The sequence below is a fragment of the Rattus norvegicus genome, chromosome 3 (genome assembly GCF_021556685.1).
Source record: "Rattus norvegicus strain SHRSP/BbbUtx chromosome 3, alternate assembly SHRSP_T2T, whole genome shotgun sequence".
NCBI lineage: Eukaryota > Metazoa > Chordata > Mammalia > Rodentia > Muridae > Rattus > Rattus norvegicus.
Window position 1 is genome coordinate 168,922,280 of NC_141536.1, and position 20,834 is coordinate 168,943,113.

Consider the following 20,834-nt stretch of genomic DNA (forward strand, 5'->3'; position numbering starts at 1 on the left):
GTTAGCATCCCCTACTGTCAGACTGGTCCAGGAGGAAGGTAAGCAGGTTCCAGGGCACTCCGACCTGGTTTAGTTTGTAGGGGTTATGGTATGGATCTCAGAGCATGGGGATGGGTGTACACATGCCATTGCTAGGTACAGGAGAAGCAGGACTGCCAGGCTGGTAAAAGGGCTAACGGGATTTCTAGGCAGCATGAGGTAGAAAATACAGGGGAATCTACCCAAGGATCATAGTGCAGAGAGGAATGCTGAGCTGTGTGTGAATGCACGTAGCTATTTCAAGGTTCCTGTGAGCTACAGCTCACAATCTTTATCTGACTATGGGAGGGTCTGTAGACACTTAGGACCCTAGGTCCCATATCGTGGGTTGAAGCCCATGTGTAGTTGAAAATCAGACTGAGGCTGCACTGGACCCATGGGAACTCTGGAGTGGCTAGGTCATGAGTCATTCCTGAAGGCAAGAGAAAAGGGCCTTTTATCCCTGGCCCAGCCTACTGGGCCACCTCACCAAGTTACAGGGTGAAACCATGGGGGTTTCAAGATGGATCAAGAGAGCTTCATTGAGAGTAGAGCTTTCCCAACCTGTACTGGCTGGAATGGCCTCAGAAGGTGTGAGTAGTGTGGGCATGGGCCTGCTCCTAGTTCAAGGGCAAACAGGAAGAAAGGGAATAGATGTCACAGACCCCATCCCCAACCCCTAGTGACTGGTTGTCTAATGGTCCTTCCCCCAAATAGTCTGGTCAGAGGCTCCCTATGCCCAGTACCCAGAACTGCACACACTGGCCTTTATTCTCAAGAAGCCTCTGGGACCTCCTCTGCGGGACAAACCTACAGTCTCCCACTACCCCTGGTAGGATTCCCAGAACAGTGTGAAATGGGTCCTTTGTGCTGGGACCACCATCTCATTCTTGCAAACAAGTTCCGAGCAGCAGCTGATTGGAGGGGGAAAGCCTTAAGGGCGGGCCTAGTGGTGACATCAGGATAGGGAGCCTTTTCTAAGCTCCAGCCTTGTCACAGTGAGACCAAGAGGCATTGAAGAGTGAGGAACACTATCCTTGGAGCAGGAGGTCAGTGACTCAATTATGGTCCTTGGGCCGGGTGCATGATGGGGCTTACCAGGGAATCAACGGGAAGATTGGGAAATGTGCTAAGGCCCCACAACATGGTACCAATTGCAGCCTGGAGACCTGAGCATCTTCTCTGGGTTCTGTGAGGGTTATGTTCGTCAGCTGTGACCACCCTGACCATGAAGTAGGGAGGGGTCTGGCTTCAGAATGAGTCCAGAAGCCCGGGCCATTTCTGTGCACTTGGTAGGCAGATAGGCAGTGGTCCATAGCACTGATCCTTAAATTCCCTGGACAGATGCATATATACACTCAATTTTCCTAATGCTGTGGCCCTTTAAAAAGCTCCTCATGTCATGGTGACCCTCAATCATGAAGTTATTTTTGTTACTATAACTATCACATCTATACTTTTGATCACAACTATAATTTTGATACTATTATGAGTCATAATGTAAATATCTGTTTTCCAATAATCGTTGATAATTCCTGTGAAAGGGTCATTAGATGCCCCCCAACACACACATACACACACACAAAGGGGTCACAACTCACAGGTTAACTGCTATTCTTGGGTGTATTACCCTGCAGCCTTCCTACTGGTCTGGGCTCTGCTCACAGAGCTGGCTTCCCTGCAGAGGGTAACCTTGAGTATATAGGAAATGCAGGTGCTTTGTTCAGTGGGGTGGGGATCTGGGATCCTCAGGATTCTTCTCAGGCTCACAAATTTCAGGCTGGGTCATGCTTGTGTCCCCTTCTCCAAAATGCCACCCCTAGGTGGTGGACTCCCTACCCCATTGACCTCTCTTTCAAGTGTTATCTCCCAACTTCTGAGAGGTCTCAAGGGTTCCCCAGTACTTTTCATACCTACTGCGCCTGCTTCTGCTCTAACCAGAAATTGGTCTCACGTGCTTGAGGGCAAGTCACTCAATGTGATGACCTTGATGATAGGAATCTATCTAAACCAATCCTAGACACCATGTGGGGCTGCTGGGTCCTCAAGGTCTTGTTACTCTGGTGATTCCCGCTGTGACTATGGGTTGTGGCTGTGAACACTGAAAGGGGCATGGGCAGATGTGTTGGACTGGACCCTTTCAGGGAGAATTGGCTCCCTGCAGAAGGAACATGGAGTTCACAAGGAGGTTGTGCAGCTAAGGGTCCATTGTTCAGCGGGACGCCTCAGCATGGCTTCAGTGCTGGTCTTCGATCCTCAGTCTTCATCGACATCTCCATAATGACAAGCCACAGGCCTCTGGGCATCACACATGTCTGTAGGGACATCCTGCTGGTCCATAGGAGTGGACGGAGAACTAGCTTTCTGGTCAGGGCAAGGGCAGATGGTTCCTTAAGTGCTGAAGGTCCTTGACCTCTCCTCCCACAGGCTGCTCAGTATGAGCCTCCAAGGCTCCTACCTCCGCTTCTGCCTCTGGATGTTCTTGGGCACCACCTTGGCACTGGGGCAGGGACAAGGTAAGGAGGCAACGCCCCCACTGCCTGCAGAGGAACTCTGCTGCAAGCCTTTGACTTGCCAGAAGAGGCATTGCCCTGTAGAGTAAATGCCAACTTAGCCGAGCTGTTGCAGCAACAGGCAAGCTGGTAAAACAGAGGAGAGAATCCCCACTCTCAGCTTTTGCCTTGACCTTTGATCTTGTGGTCTTTCAGCCTTGCTTAGGGAGGCTTTTCTGTCTGAGTTATTTCAAGATTACTGGCATACTCCACATCTGATCCAGAATCTATGTTTGCTTGGTTATTCTGTCAACTTTTCAGTGTGGTTTCAGACACTGCATGCATGGCTTAGTGGAGATCAACACTCCTGCTTCCTGCCTCCCAGGAAGAAAAAGCCTTCCTACACTGTCTTAGACGGGTGGTGCATCTCTCTTCTCCATACATGTATTAGGACAAGCGTTTCCATCTAATCCCTTCCTATTTGGCCATTCCAGGCTCCCCCTGGGAAAGTCTCCCCTAGTATTTTCTATGACCCCCCAAGGGATATGCACAGGACTTGCAGAGTCTGTGTTGCAGACTCCTTCTTGTGGAGCTGCTGGCTCAGGTGGGTCCCTGGAACGAATGTTTCTGTGTCCCCAGAGCCTTCACACTCATGGGTACATCTAGCTTCCAGGAGCAACATGTATGTTCCTCATGACACCTGACTGATTTGAATCTGTTTCTGGAATTACACCAAGGTCTAGCCTCATCCAAGTTAAAAACTTCTGGGGCTGGGGATTTAGCTCAGTGGTAGAGCGCTTACCTAGGAAGCGCAAGGCCCTGGGTTCGGTCCCCAGCTCCGAAAAAAAGAACCAAAAAAAAAAAAAAAAAAAAAAACTTCTCCTACCACTGCTATCCACAGCACTGCCTGTAGTTCCAACTCAGGGTTGCCTGAAGCCTAACAGACCTCACTTCCCAGCAATTCCCCTTATCCAGGGAGGTGACTGCCCCATGGCCAAGTCCCTCAGCTCCCTTTGTTCAGACGGAGGAACCCCAAGGTGGGGCCTGTAGGTTGAGGTTTCAATTAGGAGGAAGGCTTTGCTGTATGAACAACTTAGAGTGATTCTGTAAGGCCCACAAATACTGTTTCCCAAGCTCAGGTCTCAGCATGACAGGCTACCCATGCATGACTGGGGTGGGCTGGGGCCTCAGAGACCAGCTGGGAGGTGCAGCTGAGGTTAGGGAGGGGATCGTTACTGTACTGTTTCTGAGACGGAAGTTCTAAAATCCCCTAACACACTGAGGGAAGAAAACAGAAGGCTCTTTATGGGCAAGAGTGGGGATCCATGCTCACAGCTGGCCTGTCAGAACCCCCACCTCATCCTGACACATTCCTGCCTTTCAATAGGTCATGGTCAGAGCAGTCAAGCCCATCCAGAAAGAGTTCATTCTGAATGGGTTATTGTGTCTACCCCAGGCACCCCCTAGTCTTTGCCTATCTCTTTGTGCCCCAGCACATGGTGAGGAGACTAGAAGAGGTCTCTGTCCCCATTTTCCAAAAATATCTGTCTGCAGCACAGAGTCCGGAAGCTTCCTGGGAGGTCAGCACAGGCCCTACGGTCCTCCTCCTCCCCATTGACCATGGCTTCCCCCTCCTTCATGACAGGATTACCCTGTCTTTGCTTCTTTTCCTTTTGCTGTGGCAAAATGCTAACAAAAGCAACTTATGGGGTAAAGGTTTATTTTAGTTCATCATGGCAGGGAAGCCAAGGTGCAGCCAGTCACACTGCATCTACCATCAGAAAGCAAAAAAGGAGTGAATGCTAGTGCTCAACCCATTACCTCAGTTTCTTATAGCTCCTGCCAAGGGAATAGCCCCATCTGCAATTAAAACGTGTGTCTCCACATTGTTAATGTCAATTAACGAAATCAAGCTGCTTCCCTCTCTCTAATCCCCCCACAGGAATCCTTGGAGTCTGATATCCCAGGTGACTTTAATTCTCTAAAGCTGACGGTACTAGACATCACACTGCCATTCCTAGTTTGGGAGCTGAAGCTTGGTACACATCCCACACATGTCTACATGTAGGCACACCATGTGCACATAAGCAGACAGCCATCACCATAGTTCCAGCTGAGGTCCTACATCCAATCTGCTCACAAGGGATACATCCACCTAGCATATGCATGCGTGCGTGCGTGCATGTGCCTGCACACACACACACAGCTGCTTCTATATCCCTCGAGAGTGGGAGACCCAAGGCAGCTGCCAAGGCCCTGGGCTTTATCTCTGCATCTCCAGTCATCATAAGGCGTACACACACACACCGCCTTCCCCTGGGTGCTGGTGTGATCCTCCTTTGCAGTGGTGGAATTAGACCCCCTCCTCCTGAATCTACCAGTGTGGCCTTGTCATCAAAGATCACAAGGATGTGGGAGCTTCATGAGGCCACAAACTCTATAAAGACACCTAGGTGGGGCCGTATCCCTCCATGCCTCTTAGGGAAAACCTCCTTCTGGAGGTGGTCAGTTGGTCACTGGTAAGTCTGCTTCACACCCCAACTTCCAATCCTGTTGTTACAGTAAGTAGCCGTCTGAGGCTGGCAGTACTGCCCGAGGATCGACTGCAGATGAAGTGGAGGGAAGCAGAGGGAAGTGGCCTTGGCTATTTGGTGCAAGTGACACCTATGGCAGGTATGGAGAGCTCATGTCTCCCTACTAGGTTTTCTCTCCTCTTCCTTCTGTTAGGGCTGTTAGAAATGGGCCTGGGGTCTCAAGAGAATGAGCACACAGTGCAGAGTTTGTTATTCTGGATTTTGGCTAGGCACAAGGTTTTACTTCTGCAGAATGGAGTGTGGCTAAGCTTAAGTAAGTAAGTGGGCACACCCAGCCAGAGATCCTAGTGTGGTTTTGTTCCTAATTAAAGAAGTCTTGTACTTCACTCTGAGTGATCAGAGCTAGGTCTCACATCCTTACATATTGGCTGACTTCAAACAGCATAGTTGATGAGCCAAGTGCAGGTTCTGAGGGCAGGTTGTAACCTGGTGCACAAACTTAGATCTCAGAAAAATGCTGAAGGTATACACAGGGACTCCCCATGCCCACCCTCGTAAGCCTTTAAAAAAGAAAGCAAATTTCTTTAAAGACGGAATCTCCTTTGTCTCATTAACACTTTGATATAAAAGACAGTGCACTCCATTTCCATTTCTTTTAGGCCCAAGGCTTTCCACTTGAATAAAGTTGTGGGAGTGAGTTCACACCGTCAGTAGAATTCACTGAGCCCGCTCTAGCCAGCTGCTCCCCTCAACGTCTCTGGCAGAGCTATTTCTATCATTTCTGTGCTCCTTTCCTCAATCACATGGAGCAGATGCAGCCAGAGGGGCCCCTGTATTCTCCTGTACCCAGCACCAATACACCCAGAAGGTGCCAAGAATGGCCTGGATCCTCCAGGCAGTAAATGTGAGATGGGAGAGTGCCTGAACCTCAGTTAGCCCTCCAGTTAAACAGGGAAAGGGCCATGATGACAAACTGGGCGTGGCAACGTTACACCTATATTCTAATACTCCAGAGACTGAGGCAAGAGGATCCCCTGTTCAAGGCCAACCTGAGTTACATAGATGCTGTATTTTTTCTGTTACGTAGAGGAAGATGAATAGCTTTAGCTCCATAAGTTAAAAAGCAAGCAAACAATGGTAGTAGGGTTGAGGATGTATCTCAGTAGTAGCATTCGTCCAGCATGTGTGAGGCCTGGAGTGAGTGAACCCCAGTATTGAAAAAGAAAAAAAACCTTAAACCTAAGAATTTAAGCACCCATATTAAGTTATATAAAACAGAAAAGCAAATTCAGATAAACTAGAAGAAAAGGGTAGAAAAAAAGGATAAATTATAAGAATAAAAAGAACAAAGCAAAGGGAATGTATAAAGCTAAAAGTTATAAAATACTAATATAGTAGAAAAGCTTCTAGAGGGATACTGACCAGAGCATTCTTTTTAGTCAGCGTGACAATCTGTCTCAGTAAAACATAGTCTTTTCTTACTTCTTCCTTTTAATTGAGTCTCACTGCATAGCTCAAGCTTGACCTGAACTCAGGAATTCTCCTGCCTCAGCCCGCTGCATGCTTGAGTTTCAGGCCTGTGCCACCACACCTGGCTTGAGTCTATCTTCTGCTACTATAACAGAAGCACCCTGGTCTGTGGCTCCCTGCCTAGACATTGCCTACTCTTGGACTGGGTGCAGGTCTGGGGACTGCCCACTGTGCAAAAACAGTGCTCTGTTCCTCCCAGGTGTGAATCATTTTTTATTCCCTATTGTTCGAGACACACAGGCTCTGTGAGCACATCCATAAGTCTAGGTATCTCTCCCAGATCCACTACAAGGTCACTTCTTCTGACACCACCCCACCCGCCCCCAAATAGAACAGGGATCCTTTGGAATCACCTGGTTTCGTTCTGTTCGATTCTGAGACAGGGTTTCACTATATATCCCTGGCCAGCCTGGAGGTTGCTTTGTTGACAAGACTAGCCTTGAACTCACAGAAACCTGCCTGCCTCTGCCTCTAGAGTAATAGAATTAAAGGATTGTATTGCCAGGCCTGGCTGTGATTTTTTTTTTTTAATGCTGGAATCTGTCCCTATCTTAGATGACAGTGTTCCAAAGAAGGAAAGGTGGGCGTTCTCCTACAAGACAGGTTCTCTGGCAGAGACCTCTTTTGGCTGCCAGAGATTCCCTTTCCCGTATCTTGCGCTCCCATCTGACATTCGTCCTGTTCTCTTCCCTGACCTCAACAGGGATTGGTTTGGATGATTTCTTATACTGTTACATAATCCATGTGTAATTCACATATCCATATGCACACACATATGCACTTCATGTACATGTATGCCTATATAGCATACATGCATGAAGGACATATAACTCACATATACACTCGTGCATTTTGTGTATGTGCACGCAAAGCATACATGCACTGCACATATACCTATCCGCATGCACACACATACATGAATACTACCTGAGTATACATATGCTCCGTGTATACGTATGTATGCAGACTTGCACAACACACACAAACATCCACTCACATCCACATATGCATACTCCACATAGTACATATGCAGTGGTACATGCACAAACATGTACAGCACACACACGTTAACATGGATACACACCAACCCACATGTATGCACTCACATGTACAGTAAATTTGGCAGCCTCAACAACTCTACCCCCACCCAGGGGACTTGGAGCAGGAGCTGGTACTGACCACCAAGACCCCCAAAGCCACTGTGGGTGGCCTGAGCCCTTCCAAGAGCTACACCTTACAGATCTTCGAGCTCACTGACTCTGGGCCTGTCCTGCTAGCACGAAGGGAGTTTGTAAGTAAGTCCTCCTGCAGCCAGATGGGTGGATTTGGTTGGAAGGCTTCTGGCTTGTGCCCTGAAGCATTTTGCCTGTGAAGTGCTTGGGTCTTTTTTCCTGTTCCCGGCATTGCTGCTCATCTCCCATGAGGCAGACAGCAAGTCTGTCGATTTGCCTTCCAGGAAGTGCACAAACCCCTAAGCTCTAAGCCCCTGCTCCTATACTGGGCTGGTGTCCTGACAGTCTCTCCTCTGTCTGCAGTTGAGGATCTAAAGAGCCAATCTTTGGGCAGAGGAAGCCGGAGGCTGGCAGGAGCCACCCTGGAGCCTCCCTCCTTCCCTCTGAGGGACCCAGACTCTGAGAAAACATCTGAGCCCAGCATTGCCTTCACCTCAAGCAGGGACCTTCCCATTCTCGGTGGGTCAGAGTGGGGTGAGAGTAAATCCTGGGGTAGGGGAAGTCCCGTGAAGCTTCCTGTGTCTCTTGTCATATAGCCAGAAGTTCTTGTTTGTATCTGACCACATGTTCTAGCTTTAATTTAGGATTACCTGATGTGTTCCTGGACTCACTAATCTCATGTACAGAGCCCTAGCTTTGGTCTGGGATGTACACAGTAGCAAGCAGTGACTCCTCCCCCTGCCTCCAGGAGTGGCCAGTAAGGATCAGAGGAAACTCAAGCAGGGCCTTGGAGTACAAGACTCTGCCCAGCCAACCCCAGACCTGGAGAGGCAGAGCCACACCGCAGTCTCTGTGGGAAAGCAAGGGAAGCTAGGTAAGCTCTGTCCTGTGGAGCCAGGTGGATTGAGGCTATGTCCTCATCTGTCTCCCATCACATCAGGATACTCCCTGCTCCAGCAGCACAGAGCCGTGGGAAGGCTGCTCTCCTCAGACTTGGGTATTACCCCCTCACATCCAGGCCCTGTACCCTGTTCTATTGTTATGGATAAGGTCTTCTGGTACACTGTTAGCCCTCCTCTGAGAGTCTTACAGGCAGGCCTGGGCCTCCCCTTTAGAGTGAGGATAAGAAGCCACAGAGGAATCAGCTGGCTGTGTTCAGAAATTCCTTGAGGCCTGTCAGGTGCCGTCTTTGTCAAAGTATCAGGAGCCCCAGGTAGGAGCAGTTTATCTACAAAGAACTCTAGGGAGATGGAATGTCCCGAGGCCACAGAAGTTTCTGATTGCTACCCTCCCTGTCTGATCTTCCTGTCAATTTGCCCAGGTTGGGCTGTCTATGGTGCTGACAATCCCAGCCACACCAAGTAACACTACCTATGGGCATCTGGGCCTGGAAATGTGGGTACTGAAGCCTGCTCAACCCAGGGGCTAAATTGTCAGGTCCAGACAGTGCTGCCAGGGGCTTTAGATGGCAGAAGTGAACCCTAGAACTGAGGCTGTAATCAGCCTTCTGTGAAGGGATTTAGAGGAACTGAAACTCCAAACTCAGATACATGAGGGTTCTTCTAAGCCTGGTAAGGCACAAAGTCCCCCCCCACCAAGATCCCACAGAAAGGTATTTTGAGGGCTGCAGTCAGTTCTCCAATACTTGAGGTGTTCTCACTCCTTACTACCTGCCTCAGATGACCCCCAGTTCCAGTGCACACCCCCAACACCTGCTGACATAATCTTCCTGGTGGATGGGTCCTGGAGCATCGGCCACAACAACTTTCAGCAGGTGAAAGACTTCCTGGCTAGCATCATCACACACTTTGCAATAGGACCAGATAAAGTCCAAGTAGGTGGGTACCATCTCCTTTGCCCTGCCCTTGTGTGTGGGGGGTGGGGAGGATTGGACTTCTTGAGTTCTTGCCAGCAGAAGGGTGCTACTCTCAGGAAAGGATAGTGACTGCCTCAGCCTCTCAAGATTAAGAAACCTGGCTGAAACCTGCTTGGCTGGGTCAGGTCCATAACTCACTTTGTGAGTCAGGGCTGTTGTTATGGTCTGCAGGAATGGCTAGCTTCCGATTAGTCCCTCTGATGATATCTCTGTGCAAGCCTTGGGCCCTGAAAATGTGTCATTTCCTGGGAGTGGGACTCCCAGAGGCCGTACTCAGAGCAGGGGATTCTGTGGATCTGGTTTTCAAAGCTGAGCCTTGGCATTGAGGATACAGTAGCACAGCACTTGCCTAGCATGCTTGCCCCCAGCGATGCAAAAAAGAAAGACCCCTTCCCCTAAAACCTCAACCTAGCAACCAAAGTCCACCCCTAGGTCTGACTCAGTACAGTGGAGACCCCCAGACCGAGTGGGACCTGAACTCCTTCCACACCAAGGAGCAAGTGCTAGCAGCAGTACACCACCTCCACTACAAAGGAGGAAACACGTTCACAGGTATGTCCTGGGCCTTGAGGTTTAGCTGTTCTAAAGCCTCTTGCCAACCCTTTTCTACCCTGTCCGTCCATGAACATTTGTGTGATGGGTGGGTGCTGAGCCCACTGCACACTTTACAGGTCAAAATCAACCACCACCACCCACCCCAACCTTTGGCAAACACGTGGAACTTTGGGCACCTTGTTGAGAGCAAGGGTCTGCATTGTTCAGAGGCGGCTTCTTTCTCGGTCCTACTTAGCAAGTGCCAGGATCAGCTGTGGTTGAGAGGGCGTCTGAGGAGGAGGTCCTAGTGGCCGTCCATCACTTTGTCCCTCATATTCCCAAGGCCTTGCCCTAACCCATGTGCTGGGGCAGAACCTGAAGCCAGCAGCAGGTGTCCGTCCAGAGGCAGCCAAAGTGTTGATTCTGGTGACAGACGGCAAGTCTCAGGATGATGTGCGCACAGCTGCCAGAGTCCTTAAGGACCAGGACATTGATGTCTTCACTGTGGGTGAGTCCACACAGTGCCTGGGCCCCGGGTTGGGATGGCTGTGGCTGGGGTGGGCTCTGGGTCACAGACACATCTTTACTCTGGCTTTACCATCTCTGCTAAAAAGCTTGGGTCCATTATAACTGCTGCCCTGCAACTTCCACACCCATAGGGCCCAGAGGTTGAGTGCTGCTCCATAGAGGTTCATGGCTACCCCTTGTAACAGCATCTGCAAAATCTATCCCTGCCTCCTCCCCTGCTGTGACACTCCCCAACTTCCTGCCCCCCTCCGACTCACAATGCAAGTGACCCTCATACTGGTCCCCTGCCTGGCACCTGCTGTCGTACCTGACAGCTCTTCCCCTGCCCCATTTGCTCCTCAAGCAAGGACTGTTCCGAGTGGTCTCTGGGACGTCGACCACATTGGTTGCACTGTTTGATGGGAAGGAAACTCTAAGTGTAGGGAGTGTTCTAGGATCTCCTCTCTCCCAGGAGCCCCCTCTCTTATGGGTGGGTATCTGACACCAGCATCCACATAGCCTGGCCCACTTCTCAGAGCTCCCAGGGCTAAGCACACTGGCCTCCCCTGCCCCATTCCTATGCTCCACCGAGACCCCGTGGAATCTAGGACATATGTCTTCAGTGTGTGCCCTCCCCCACGCTGGGAACTCTGTTAGGTCCCTCCCCTGTGGTCTTGTCTGTAAATAGAATGAGAGTTCTCAGAGTGGCTTGTTGGTGCACACTTCCCCAAAGCAGGTGTGAAGAATGTCGACGAGGCCGAGCTGAAGCTCCTGGCATCCCAGCCGCTGGACATCACTGTCCACAACGTGCTGGACTTCCCTCAGCTGACCACCTTAGCCCCTCTGCTCAGCCGTCTTATTTGCCAAAAAATTCAGGGCAGAGGCCCAGGTAGGGATACAGCACCACAGTGACGGTGGAACAGGAAGATTGAGGCTATACTGGGGCAGTTTCATGGCCCAGAAGGGAGTGTAGCCTAAACCAGAGGGATTCCTCCTTGGATATGTTAAGGGTTGGGGTAGGGGGAGTTTCCTGTCCCTCCTGTATATGGCCACCAGGGGGAGTATGCGGACGTGCTTGCTTGGTTCCTGATTACCTTTCCTCACAGTCAAACCAGCGGCGGGTACTCGGATCCTGGACCCTCTCCCCACGCCCACCAGACTGACCCTGACCCACGTCACCTCATCCAGTATCCACCTGTCTTGGACTCCGGCCTTATACCCACCCCTCAAGTATCTAATTGTATGGCAGCCTTCTAGGGGTGGTGCCCCCAAGGAGGTAAGAGGAGGGGATCCCCTGATTCAGCTTCTGCTAAGACCATCCTTGGGAGTTGGGGCAGCTGGCAGGACTCAACCAGCATGGTTCAGGTGGGTTCCGCTGAGCTGTGCAGAAGGAGGGCCTATAGATGAGTAAGTCTGCATGAGAGAAGAGATCCAGGGTGGTGCTGGGAATGGGTAGCTACACATGGATGTACCCATCAGACTAGGTCAGAGTGTGGAGTGCCGGGCCATGACTGCAGACACCAGACTGGTTTTGATGACATGTTGCTAGATAAGTGGATGGTTTTACAGTCTCACCTGCCTCCATGGTGCCTGGTGTTGCTCCACGTGGGGACCTAACCTCCCAGGATGGTAGTACCATGTCTCCCAAGTCTACACCCTGTTGATGGGGTTTTCCTGCTCAGGTGGTGGTGGAGGGGCCTGTCTCATCCATGGAGCTTGGAAACCTGACCTCCAACACAGAATACTCGGTCTCTGTGCTTCCTGTCTACGAGAGTGGGGTTGGCAAGAGTCTGCAAGGCCGGGCAACCACAGGTAAAAAGGTGACCTTCGTGTAGTCCTGCCCTTTGGGGATATAGTACCAGCATACGTGACTACAGACAGCTCTAGGTCTGAAGGATTCCCACGAGCCACAAGAGGCTTGGGATCAAGCCTCTCTGACCCATGTCCTCTTTTGAACACAGTGGCATCACACCAGGGCTCAATACTGCTGATGCTATGATGTCCTAAGGCACCCATCCTGTCTGGTGACAGGACATGGTCGAGGCCACTGGCTCTCAGCCTGCTGCTGGACCTACAATGATTTCTGGTTAATAGCCCCACTGAGATAGGGCTCATGCACCCACACTCACCCACTTACAGAGGAGATCTGTTAGCGTATTCAAGGCTTTGCCGGTTGTGGTAGCACACACCTTTAATCCCAGCATTAGAGGGGCAGGTGAATCTCCGTGAGTTCAGGGCCAGCTTTGTCTACACAGCCAGTTCCAGGACAACCAGGGTTAGAAAGAGGGAACCATTTCTCAAAAGATAGAAACCTGAACAAACAAACAAGTAGGAAGAACAATATATAAAGAGAAGTTTACACCAAGATCATATTCATTCCCCAAAGGAAACTGCACATTTCACTGACAGCTTCACCCAGCCCTTACAACCTCGGCTCTGCTCTTTGCCTCTGATCTGCCTCTTCTGGTCATTCATAGAGACACCTCCGTGAAGTATGTGAGGGTTTGTGTGTGTGAACCTGGATACTACATCCCTTACCACGTCTGTAGCAAATTGCCTTAGGCCAGCGGGGTGACCTGGCTCCCCCAGAATTGTTAGCCGAAAATACAGCCCACTGACATTTGAGACACATGTGACCTAGAATCCTGTACTCTGATTGGTGGTCGCTTACCTGGCTGTCTTTACAACCCTACCTACTCAAAGCCTCGTCACTGGAAAAGGGGCTCTGTTGCTCACGTATATGAGTTCTGCATGTGCCACAATCCCCCTGAGATTCTCCCGATGATCACCCCCTCCTCAGCACCCCTGCCTCCACCTGGGCCACTGACCCTAGCTGCGGTGACACCCAGAACTCTCCACCTTACCTGGCAGCCCTCTGCTGGGGCCACTCAATACTTGGTACAGTACTTGCTGGCTGCCTCCACTGGGGAGGAACAAAAGAGAGAGGTGAGAGGCAGGGAGGGAGAGGCGGGGTGGGGCAGATGGCGAGGCTCAGTGTAGAGAGACTACTGTGTCACCGTGTCCCTGCCAGGTACATGTAGGACGGCCTGAGGTAGTGCTGGACGATCTGGAGCCTGGCCAGGACTATGAGGTTTCAGTGCAGAGCCTTCGTGGACCAGAGGCCAGTGAGGCCCGGAACATCCATGCCAGGACCCGTGAGTATTGGTTCAGACGGTCCAGTGTTCTCAACCGTACTAATGCTGTGACCCTTTAATACAGTTCTCATATTGTGGTGACCCCCCCCAACCACGAAATTATTCTCATCACTAATCCATAACTGTGATTTTGCTACTGTTAGGAATTGTAATGCGTATCTATGATTTGGGATGATTTTAGGTGACCCCTATGAAAGGATCATTTGATTCCCAAAGGGTTTGGGACCCACATGTTGAGAATCTCTGACACAGCAGTTACCCTGTTCTGTTCTGTTCTGTTCTGTTCTCTAGCTTGCTCTAGGGTAGGAGATCACAGATAACTCTAGATGACCCATATGCCCTCAGGCCCAGTGCTTCCTACCCTTTCCTCAGTCGCAAGGGTAGGGGTGGCAGCTCCTGAGGCCTTGTTGTGTCTTGCAGCTGTCCCGGGGCCCCTAAGACACCTGAGTTTCTCAGATGTGCGCTACAACTCAACCTGTGTGTCCTGGGAAGCCCAGAGGCCTGTGCGCCTGGTCAAGGTCAGCTACGTCTCTAGCGATGGCAGCCACTCTGGGCAGGTAAGAGTGGGAGCCCAAAGTTTCAAGGGCTTCCTGGAGGATCCAGAATCCTAGGTAGATCAGCATCCACACAGGCATGGGGAGCCTAGCATCCTTAGGTTCTCACCCACATATTCTTCTTCCTGCTTGCTTATGCCTTAGTCCTTATCTGTTTAAGCTCCTTATCCATAGCCTTTGGGATGGTGCAAGGCAGTGTCAGTGGCATCCTAGCTCTCCAAGGGCTCTGTCTGGCAGGAATTGGGGGAAGACCTGAAGCAAAGACACAGACACATACTGTGCACGAGCACACATACATGTGCATGTGCTCATATACATGTGCATGAGCACACATACATGTGCATGAGCACACATACATGTGCATGTGCACACATGCATGCACACACATGTACATGTGCACACATGCATGCATGTGCACACACATGTACATGGGCACACATACATGTACTTGTGCACACATGCATGCACATGTGCACACACATGTACATGGGCACACATACATGTACTTGTGCACACATGCATGCTCATGTGCACACACACATGTACATGGGCACACACATGTATATGGGTACACATACATACACATGTGCACACATACATGTGCATGAGCACACACACATGCATAGTGATTTCATACTGAGGCTTTGGTCACACCTGATTTATAGGCAGAATGTTTTGTGGGATTAAAAGGTGAGACAGGAGTCTCTACTCCTGGACCAGGCTGGGGATCCATGGCTGATTGCAATTTTCCCATTTTGGGAGTCACAGGCTAGCCCTGGCTATAGGTCCAGAGCTTGGGTTCCCACTCTGAGCTCAGGTTCCTGATAGGTCTGCCTACATCCCTCCCACAGATTCAGGTTCCTGGGAACGTTACCTCAGCTACTCTGGGCCCACTTTCTTCCTCTACCGTGTACACCATCCGAGTCACCTGTTTTTACCTCAGGGGTGGTTCCTCCGTGCTGACTGGCCATGTGACCACACGTGAGTCTATGAAGTCAAGGCTGGGGTACAGCCGGACTGTGTCCTTATGTCCTGCTAAAGGGCCTATGTTGGGTGTCTGTTCTGGCTGTACTAGGTCAGGTGGGGACAAGTGTCTGACAAGGGTCAGGGACATTCCTGCATGTAGCTGACCCTTGTCTAAAAGCAACAGCTAAGGTCAGTATCTATACTCCATTTATACACCTTGTCTTCCAGAGAAAGCGCCTAGCCCTAGCCAGTTGTCGGTGACGGAGCTCCCGGGAGATACAGTAAAGCTGTCATGGTTGGCCACTGCCTTGTCTGGTGTACTTGTTTATCAGATCAAGTGGATGCCCTTGGGAGAGGGGAAGGCCCATGAGGTAAGGACTCGGGGTCAGGTGACCTTTCAGAGAAATTACTATGGCCCTAGATCCCAAGGGCAAGTGAGGCTTAGGCTCTGTGCCCATCCCAGTCTTGTATCCTGAGTCTATTTGTCTGTTAATAGCCTGTGACCCCTGTACTCTCCTTTCTCCAGATCTCTGTCCCAGGGACCCTTGGCACAGCCATCTTGCCTGGTCTGATGAAGCATGTGGAATATGAGATCACCATCCTTGCCTACTATAGGGACGGCACTCGCAGCGACCCCGTGTCCCTCCGCTACACCCCCTGTAGGTGGTCTATCACCTACATTCAGACAGTCTTGGGACAGGAGCAGGACAGAGGGGACTCAGGCCTTCCTTGGTCCACATATACTCTCAGGACATCATATTCTCAGACTCAAGTCAAGCAGGCTACCTGAGTCCCTGAGGACTGGACCATTGGGCTGGACCATTGTATCTGAGCCCACAAGGGGAACAGATCTTGGGGTGGCTAAGTCCAAATTCCCCAGCTGGGTGACACAGCTTCTATGCAAGACCTCCTAGGAGTATTGGGGAACTCAGCAGGGGCATTGTGTAGAGTCAGGCAGGTCAGGGGCCTAAGACATGGTGCAAGGCCACCTGGCTAGCTGGCCTTCTGGCTGTGGGTACCTCCAGTCTGGAAAGCATTGAATTCCATATTGCCTGTGCCTGGATAGCTGCAGCAAACAGGAGCCCCCCATCCAGCCTGGCCTTGTCCTCGGAGACCCCCAACAGCCTGCAGGTCAGCTGGGCACCACCAAGTGGCCATGTCCTCCATTACCGGCTCAACTACACACTGGCCTCAGGCTCTGGACCAGAGAAATCGGTGAGCCACCCAGGGATTTAGGTGCTGGTTTTTATCTATCTACCGAGGGTAGCAGCTTCTTTGTGGAGGGAAAGATAGGCAGAGGGAATACAGCTTCGAAAGGAGAAGGAGGTCTAAGAGGAGAGGCTCAGAGGCCTCCTCCTCCTCCTCCCACAGATCTCTGTACCAGGCACCAGGAGCCATGTTGTACTTCGTGATCTGATGTCTGCCGCCAAGTACAGGGTCCTGGTCTCAGCTGTCTATGGAGCAGGGGAGAGCATGGCAGTGTCTGCCACATACCGCACAGGTTAGTGGACACCAATGCCGTAGCTCTTTCTAAATACCAAGCCCAAGCCAGACTCGGTCCAGCTAGATGCTAGACCTAGTCAGAGTTCAAAACTGGTCAGACCCCAGAGTAGGCTAGATACTAGATTCAGTGAGACCTCATAGCCAGTGAGGCCCCAGAAACAGTGGCACCCCAGAGCTGGTGAGACCTCAGAAGCCACTGAGACCTCATAGCCAGTGAGGCACCAGAGCCAGTGAGGTCCCAGGCACAACATAGAAGGTAGAGGCTGTGGACAGCGGGGTACCCAAAGCAAATAGAAAAAGCTGGATTAGAGTAACTGTGGGATGCCTAGAAAATATGGAGAGTTCTGCCAAGAAGAGACCTGCCCTTGATGCCACAGGACATGAGCAGGTAGGTCTCTGGTGGCCTGGTGTCCTCCAACCCACAAGGCCAAGCTCAGCTGGGAGACACAGCTGCTCAGAGCATAGGACCTTCAGAGGCTGTGAAGCCCACTACCTCAGCCGTAGTGCCCCCTTCGGGGTCATCCACTTATAATCCAAACGCTTATCACAGTTAGTCCCTCACTGCTCAGTGGATGCCACCATGCCTGGAGCCCTGACTGTGACGTCATCTGCCTTGTACTGGCCACAGGATCAGCCTGTACCGCCACCTCAAGGCCTATGCTGTTTCCAGTCATCTCCCTGACCCTACCATCTGGTGCCTGGGAGTCATTTGGAGCCCATAATGTCTTTAGGCAGAGTCCCCAGTGGAACCTTGGGTTTTGGCCTGAGGTGTGCAGGGTAAGCAGTGGCATCCGCTTGCTCAGTGTGACCCAGGATGACAGTGAGGAATGGAGACAACAGGGTTGGTGTAACGAAGGGGGGCAGGTAGAGCAGACGCCTACTTGAGCCTAGGTCCACCTGTGCTCACCAGAGGCCCGACATTGCCCATGAAGTGGTCCTTCTGGTAGTCGGGCTAGCTTTGCTGTGACTCACCGGACCTTCCATATCCTCTCAGCAGCCTGCCCAGCCCTGCACCCGGACAGTTCTCTCTCAGGTAGGTCTGAGACCAGCTGTGCTCTGTTGTTTGCTTGCTCTGAATTTCTTGACTCTTCCGAGGTTGGGGCAGGGTCATAGGGCATCCAGGATCCAGGATCAACTACAGGGTGCCGGTCAAGGCCCGCACCTTCTCAGATGACCCACAAGGCTGACGGGGAAGCTTTATTCCTGCTTCACCGTGGGGGAATGGAGGGTTCCAAAGTTAGCAAAGTTAGCATCCGCACATGCAGGGCAGAGGCAGAGCTGTCTAGGCACATTCAGGCCCTGTTGCCAGGCACCCGGGGTAAGGAATGCAAAGCCTGAAGTCCTCATGAGTGCTATGCAAGAGGGTGGAGAGTGCTTAGCATGAGGCACAACAGGGAATTCTGCCCAGCAGTGGAGTGCCTCAAGAATTCAGGGTAGGTAGATAGGCTTTGCAGTATGAAAGCTATACGTCACCTGCGTCCAGTGAGAGAGCCTGCCTGGGGCTGCCATTGCCCTGAAGCTGGCAGGGATGGGTAGACGTGGCTACTTCCTTGAAATAGGCCTCAGAAGGGCTGAGCCCCTACACCTGATGGTACACAGTTAAGCACCAGATACATATGTGATTTCACTCTCTCACTTGTGCCAATTAATGCTGTATAAGGAGCTGGCACTTAGAGGAACCCACCATGACACTGATCACCCCCATGGCTCATAAGCCAGCCTCAGCCTATAGCTGGGGTCCTCAGGCTACAGAGAGCAAAGGGGGTTGCCTGAGGCTTCTGTGCTGGTCAGAGGGGAACTCAGCAAGGTCTGTCTTAAAGAGAACAGACTTGGAGCTGGGTTGGGGCAGAGTGTGGCAGGTGTGTGGCAGGGTCTCCACTGTGCCCGTATCTGCCTTTCCAAGTTGGAATATTTGGGTGAGCAATTTCCCTGGTGTCAGAACTGGGATTGAGGAAGGGGAACGGTTTGGCCTGGGGTAGATGTCAGCTTGGCTAGAAAGGGGCTAGATCTTCTTTGGAGAGCAAGGCAGTGCTGGTCCCATGGCCACCTTCAGGACCCTGCTCCAGCCTCTTACTGTCCTGGTGCCCCCAACTCAAGGTCGTCTTCTCAGGCCCTTTCTTCTAATAGCCTGCCACCCCTCTCCAAGTGGAATCTTTGGCCCCACTTCCTCCCTCTCCCCTGATTGTTCCTAGTCACCATTCTCTGTTCCACCAGGGTATGACCTGATGATGGCCTTTGGCCTTGTGGCAAAGGAGTATGCCTCTATTCGAGGGGTGGCTATGGAGCCCTCAGCCTTCGGTGTGGCCCCAACCTTCACTCTCTTCAAGGATGCTCAACTGATGCGGCGGGTCAGGTGTGAGGGGGCTGAGGGAGATGGGGGAACGAGAGGGGGCTGTGCAAACTTGGGTGGGAAGAGCTGGTATGGGGCCTGTCACAGAGTGGCCGTGACCTTGCCCCAGAACTGATACCATGTCAGTAGGCCACAGACTGGCGCCAGCTCCGTGTGCTCCAGAAAGTCTCATTTGACAGATTAATAAAGTCTTGCGTGTGGAATTAGGTTCTGTGCCCAGCATGACTTGAAGCCACTCATGGCTCTTTTTCCTATGTGGCCCAGAGATCATTCACATTCACAAAATTCTGCATAGAAGCCACGGTACTGTTCTCTCTCAGAGTTGTGTATAGTCCCTGTGTCCTGACTGGCAAAGCTATCACCATCCTAGGTTTGTAAGACGTGGGTGCTTTCCAAGGAGCCATGGGAAGACCCACAGAGCCCACAGTATCTAGTAGGCACCCGTATCTGCTTGTCCCACGTTTTCAGTCTGAACTTTGGTGTACACGGTATGACTGAGAACAGGGTCACTTCCCAAACCTGAAAGTACTGAGGCCTGGGCATGTAACAAAAATATAAATAAACCTCAAAGAGGCAAAAGCGTTGACCTTCACGCCACTATCATGTGCTCCCATGAGCAGGAAAGGAGACCACAAGTAGACTGGGCATGGCTCGAAGCAATTTGGGGCCCAGGTGCAGGCAGCAAGCTGGGGAATCTCATTCCTGCTTATGCCCCTCCATGAGAACAGCTAGAAATTTCAGGCTGGTGCATGCAGAAGCTTCCTGGTCAAGCAAGAGAGAGGCTTGGGGGAGCCCTTCCTGTGTGCTCATTTCTCTACAGATGCATAACTCAGTGATTAGATACAGGTGAGCATAACTACCCTTCCAACATTTATTTCATTGTATTACTGTGAAAGCAAAGTCTTCTCCTCCCGTCTTATGAATGGCATGGCTGGCGACTATCTGTGGCCATCCTCAATGAACCCACACTTCAGTTCTTTATGCCCTTCGTTCTCCGAACTTAACATTTCAGTGGCTTTTCCCATTCAGTATCCCCTACTGTTCCTATCCCGAGGTGCATGCATCCCTCCCCATCCTCAGAGCCTAGCTTCATTTCTCACTCAGAATTTAATGGTCACGCTGGATGACTCCATTTCTTGCCTCCAGTGAATGGAGTACAGTGACCACAAAGTCCGATTTCATTTCCTTTGTACCCAGGCATGGACTTGCAGCATCATCTAGTGGTTCTTATTTTTGTTTTGTTGAGGATCCTCCATTCTGTTTCCCATAGTGCCTGTACTAATTTACCCTCCCAACCCTGTGCAAGGCTCTCTCTCCACCAATGCTCAACAGGCTTTGTTTTCCTGACTGACAGTGATATCGAGAACTTTTCCATCTATATGACCTACTTGCACACTTTCCTGTGAGAAGTGTCCTTTGAGGCAGGCATGGCCATTGGCACATGTACATTGTGCTTGACCTTGCCTCACAGTCCTCATGCATCCCTGGTCCTCATGTCAGGCTTGGCATACATGTCTGCCCCTCATCTTAATGACTATCTCTTGGATCCCTTCACTGGCCTCTTCTTTCCTTCCTTGTCTTTGCTACAGATGTCCCTCCTTCCCACTCTGCCCCACTTTTGTGCTGTTGTGAGAGTTTCCAAC

General features: G+C 51.2%; 1 protein-coding gene across 1 annotated transcript in view; it reads left to right on the forward strand.

The window, feature by feature from the left end:
- Window positions 1-997: 997 nt before the first annotated feature.
- Window positions 998-20,834, forward strand: part of Col20a1 (collagen type XX alpha 1 chain) — a 32,853-nt gene continuing 13,016 nt past the window's right edge. The window contains 20 exon segments of the mRNA NM_001427704.1: window positions 998-2,534; window positions 5,073-5,183; window positions 7,726-7,869; window positions 8,110-8,265; window positions 9,426-9,584; window positions 10,055-10,174; window positions 10,500-10,664; window positions 11,400-11,552; window positions 11,770-11,939; window positions 12,346-12,475; window positions 13,464-13,609; window positions 13,695-13,818; window positions 14,239-14,375; window positions 15,224-15,353; window positions 15,567-15,709; window positions 15,865-15,997; window positions 16,405-16,553; window positions 16,710-16,839; window positions 17,836-17,874; window positions 19,056-19,194. Of these exon segments, the coding sequence (NP_001414633.1) occupies window positions 2,456-2,534; window positions 5,073-5,183; window positions 7,726-7,869; window positions 8,110-8,265; window positions 9,426-9,584; window positions 10,055-10,174; window positions 10,500-10,664; window positions 11,400-11,552; window positions 11,770-11,939; window positions 12,346-12,475; window positions 13,464-13,609; window positions 13,695-13,818; window positions 14,239-14,375; window positions 15,224-15,353; window positions 15,567-15,709; window positions 15,865-15,997; window positions 16,405-16,553; window positions 16,710-16,839; window positions 17,836-17,874; window positions 19,056-19,194 (2,657 nt within the window). The 5' untranslated portion in view covers window positions 998-2,455.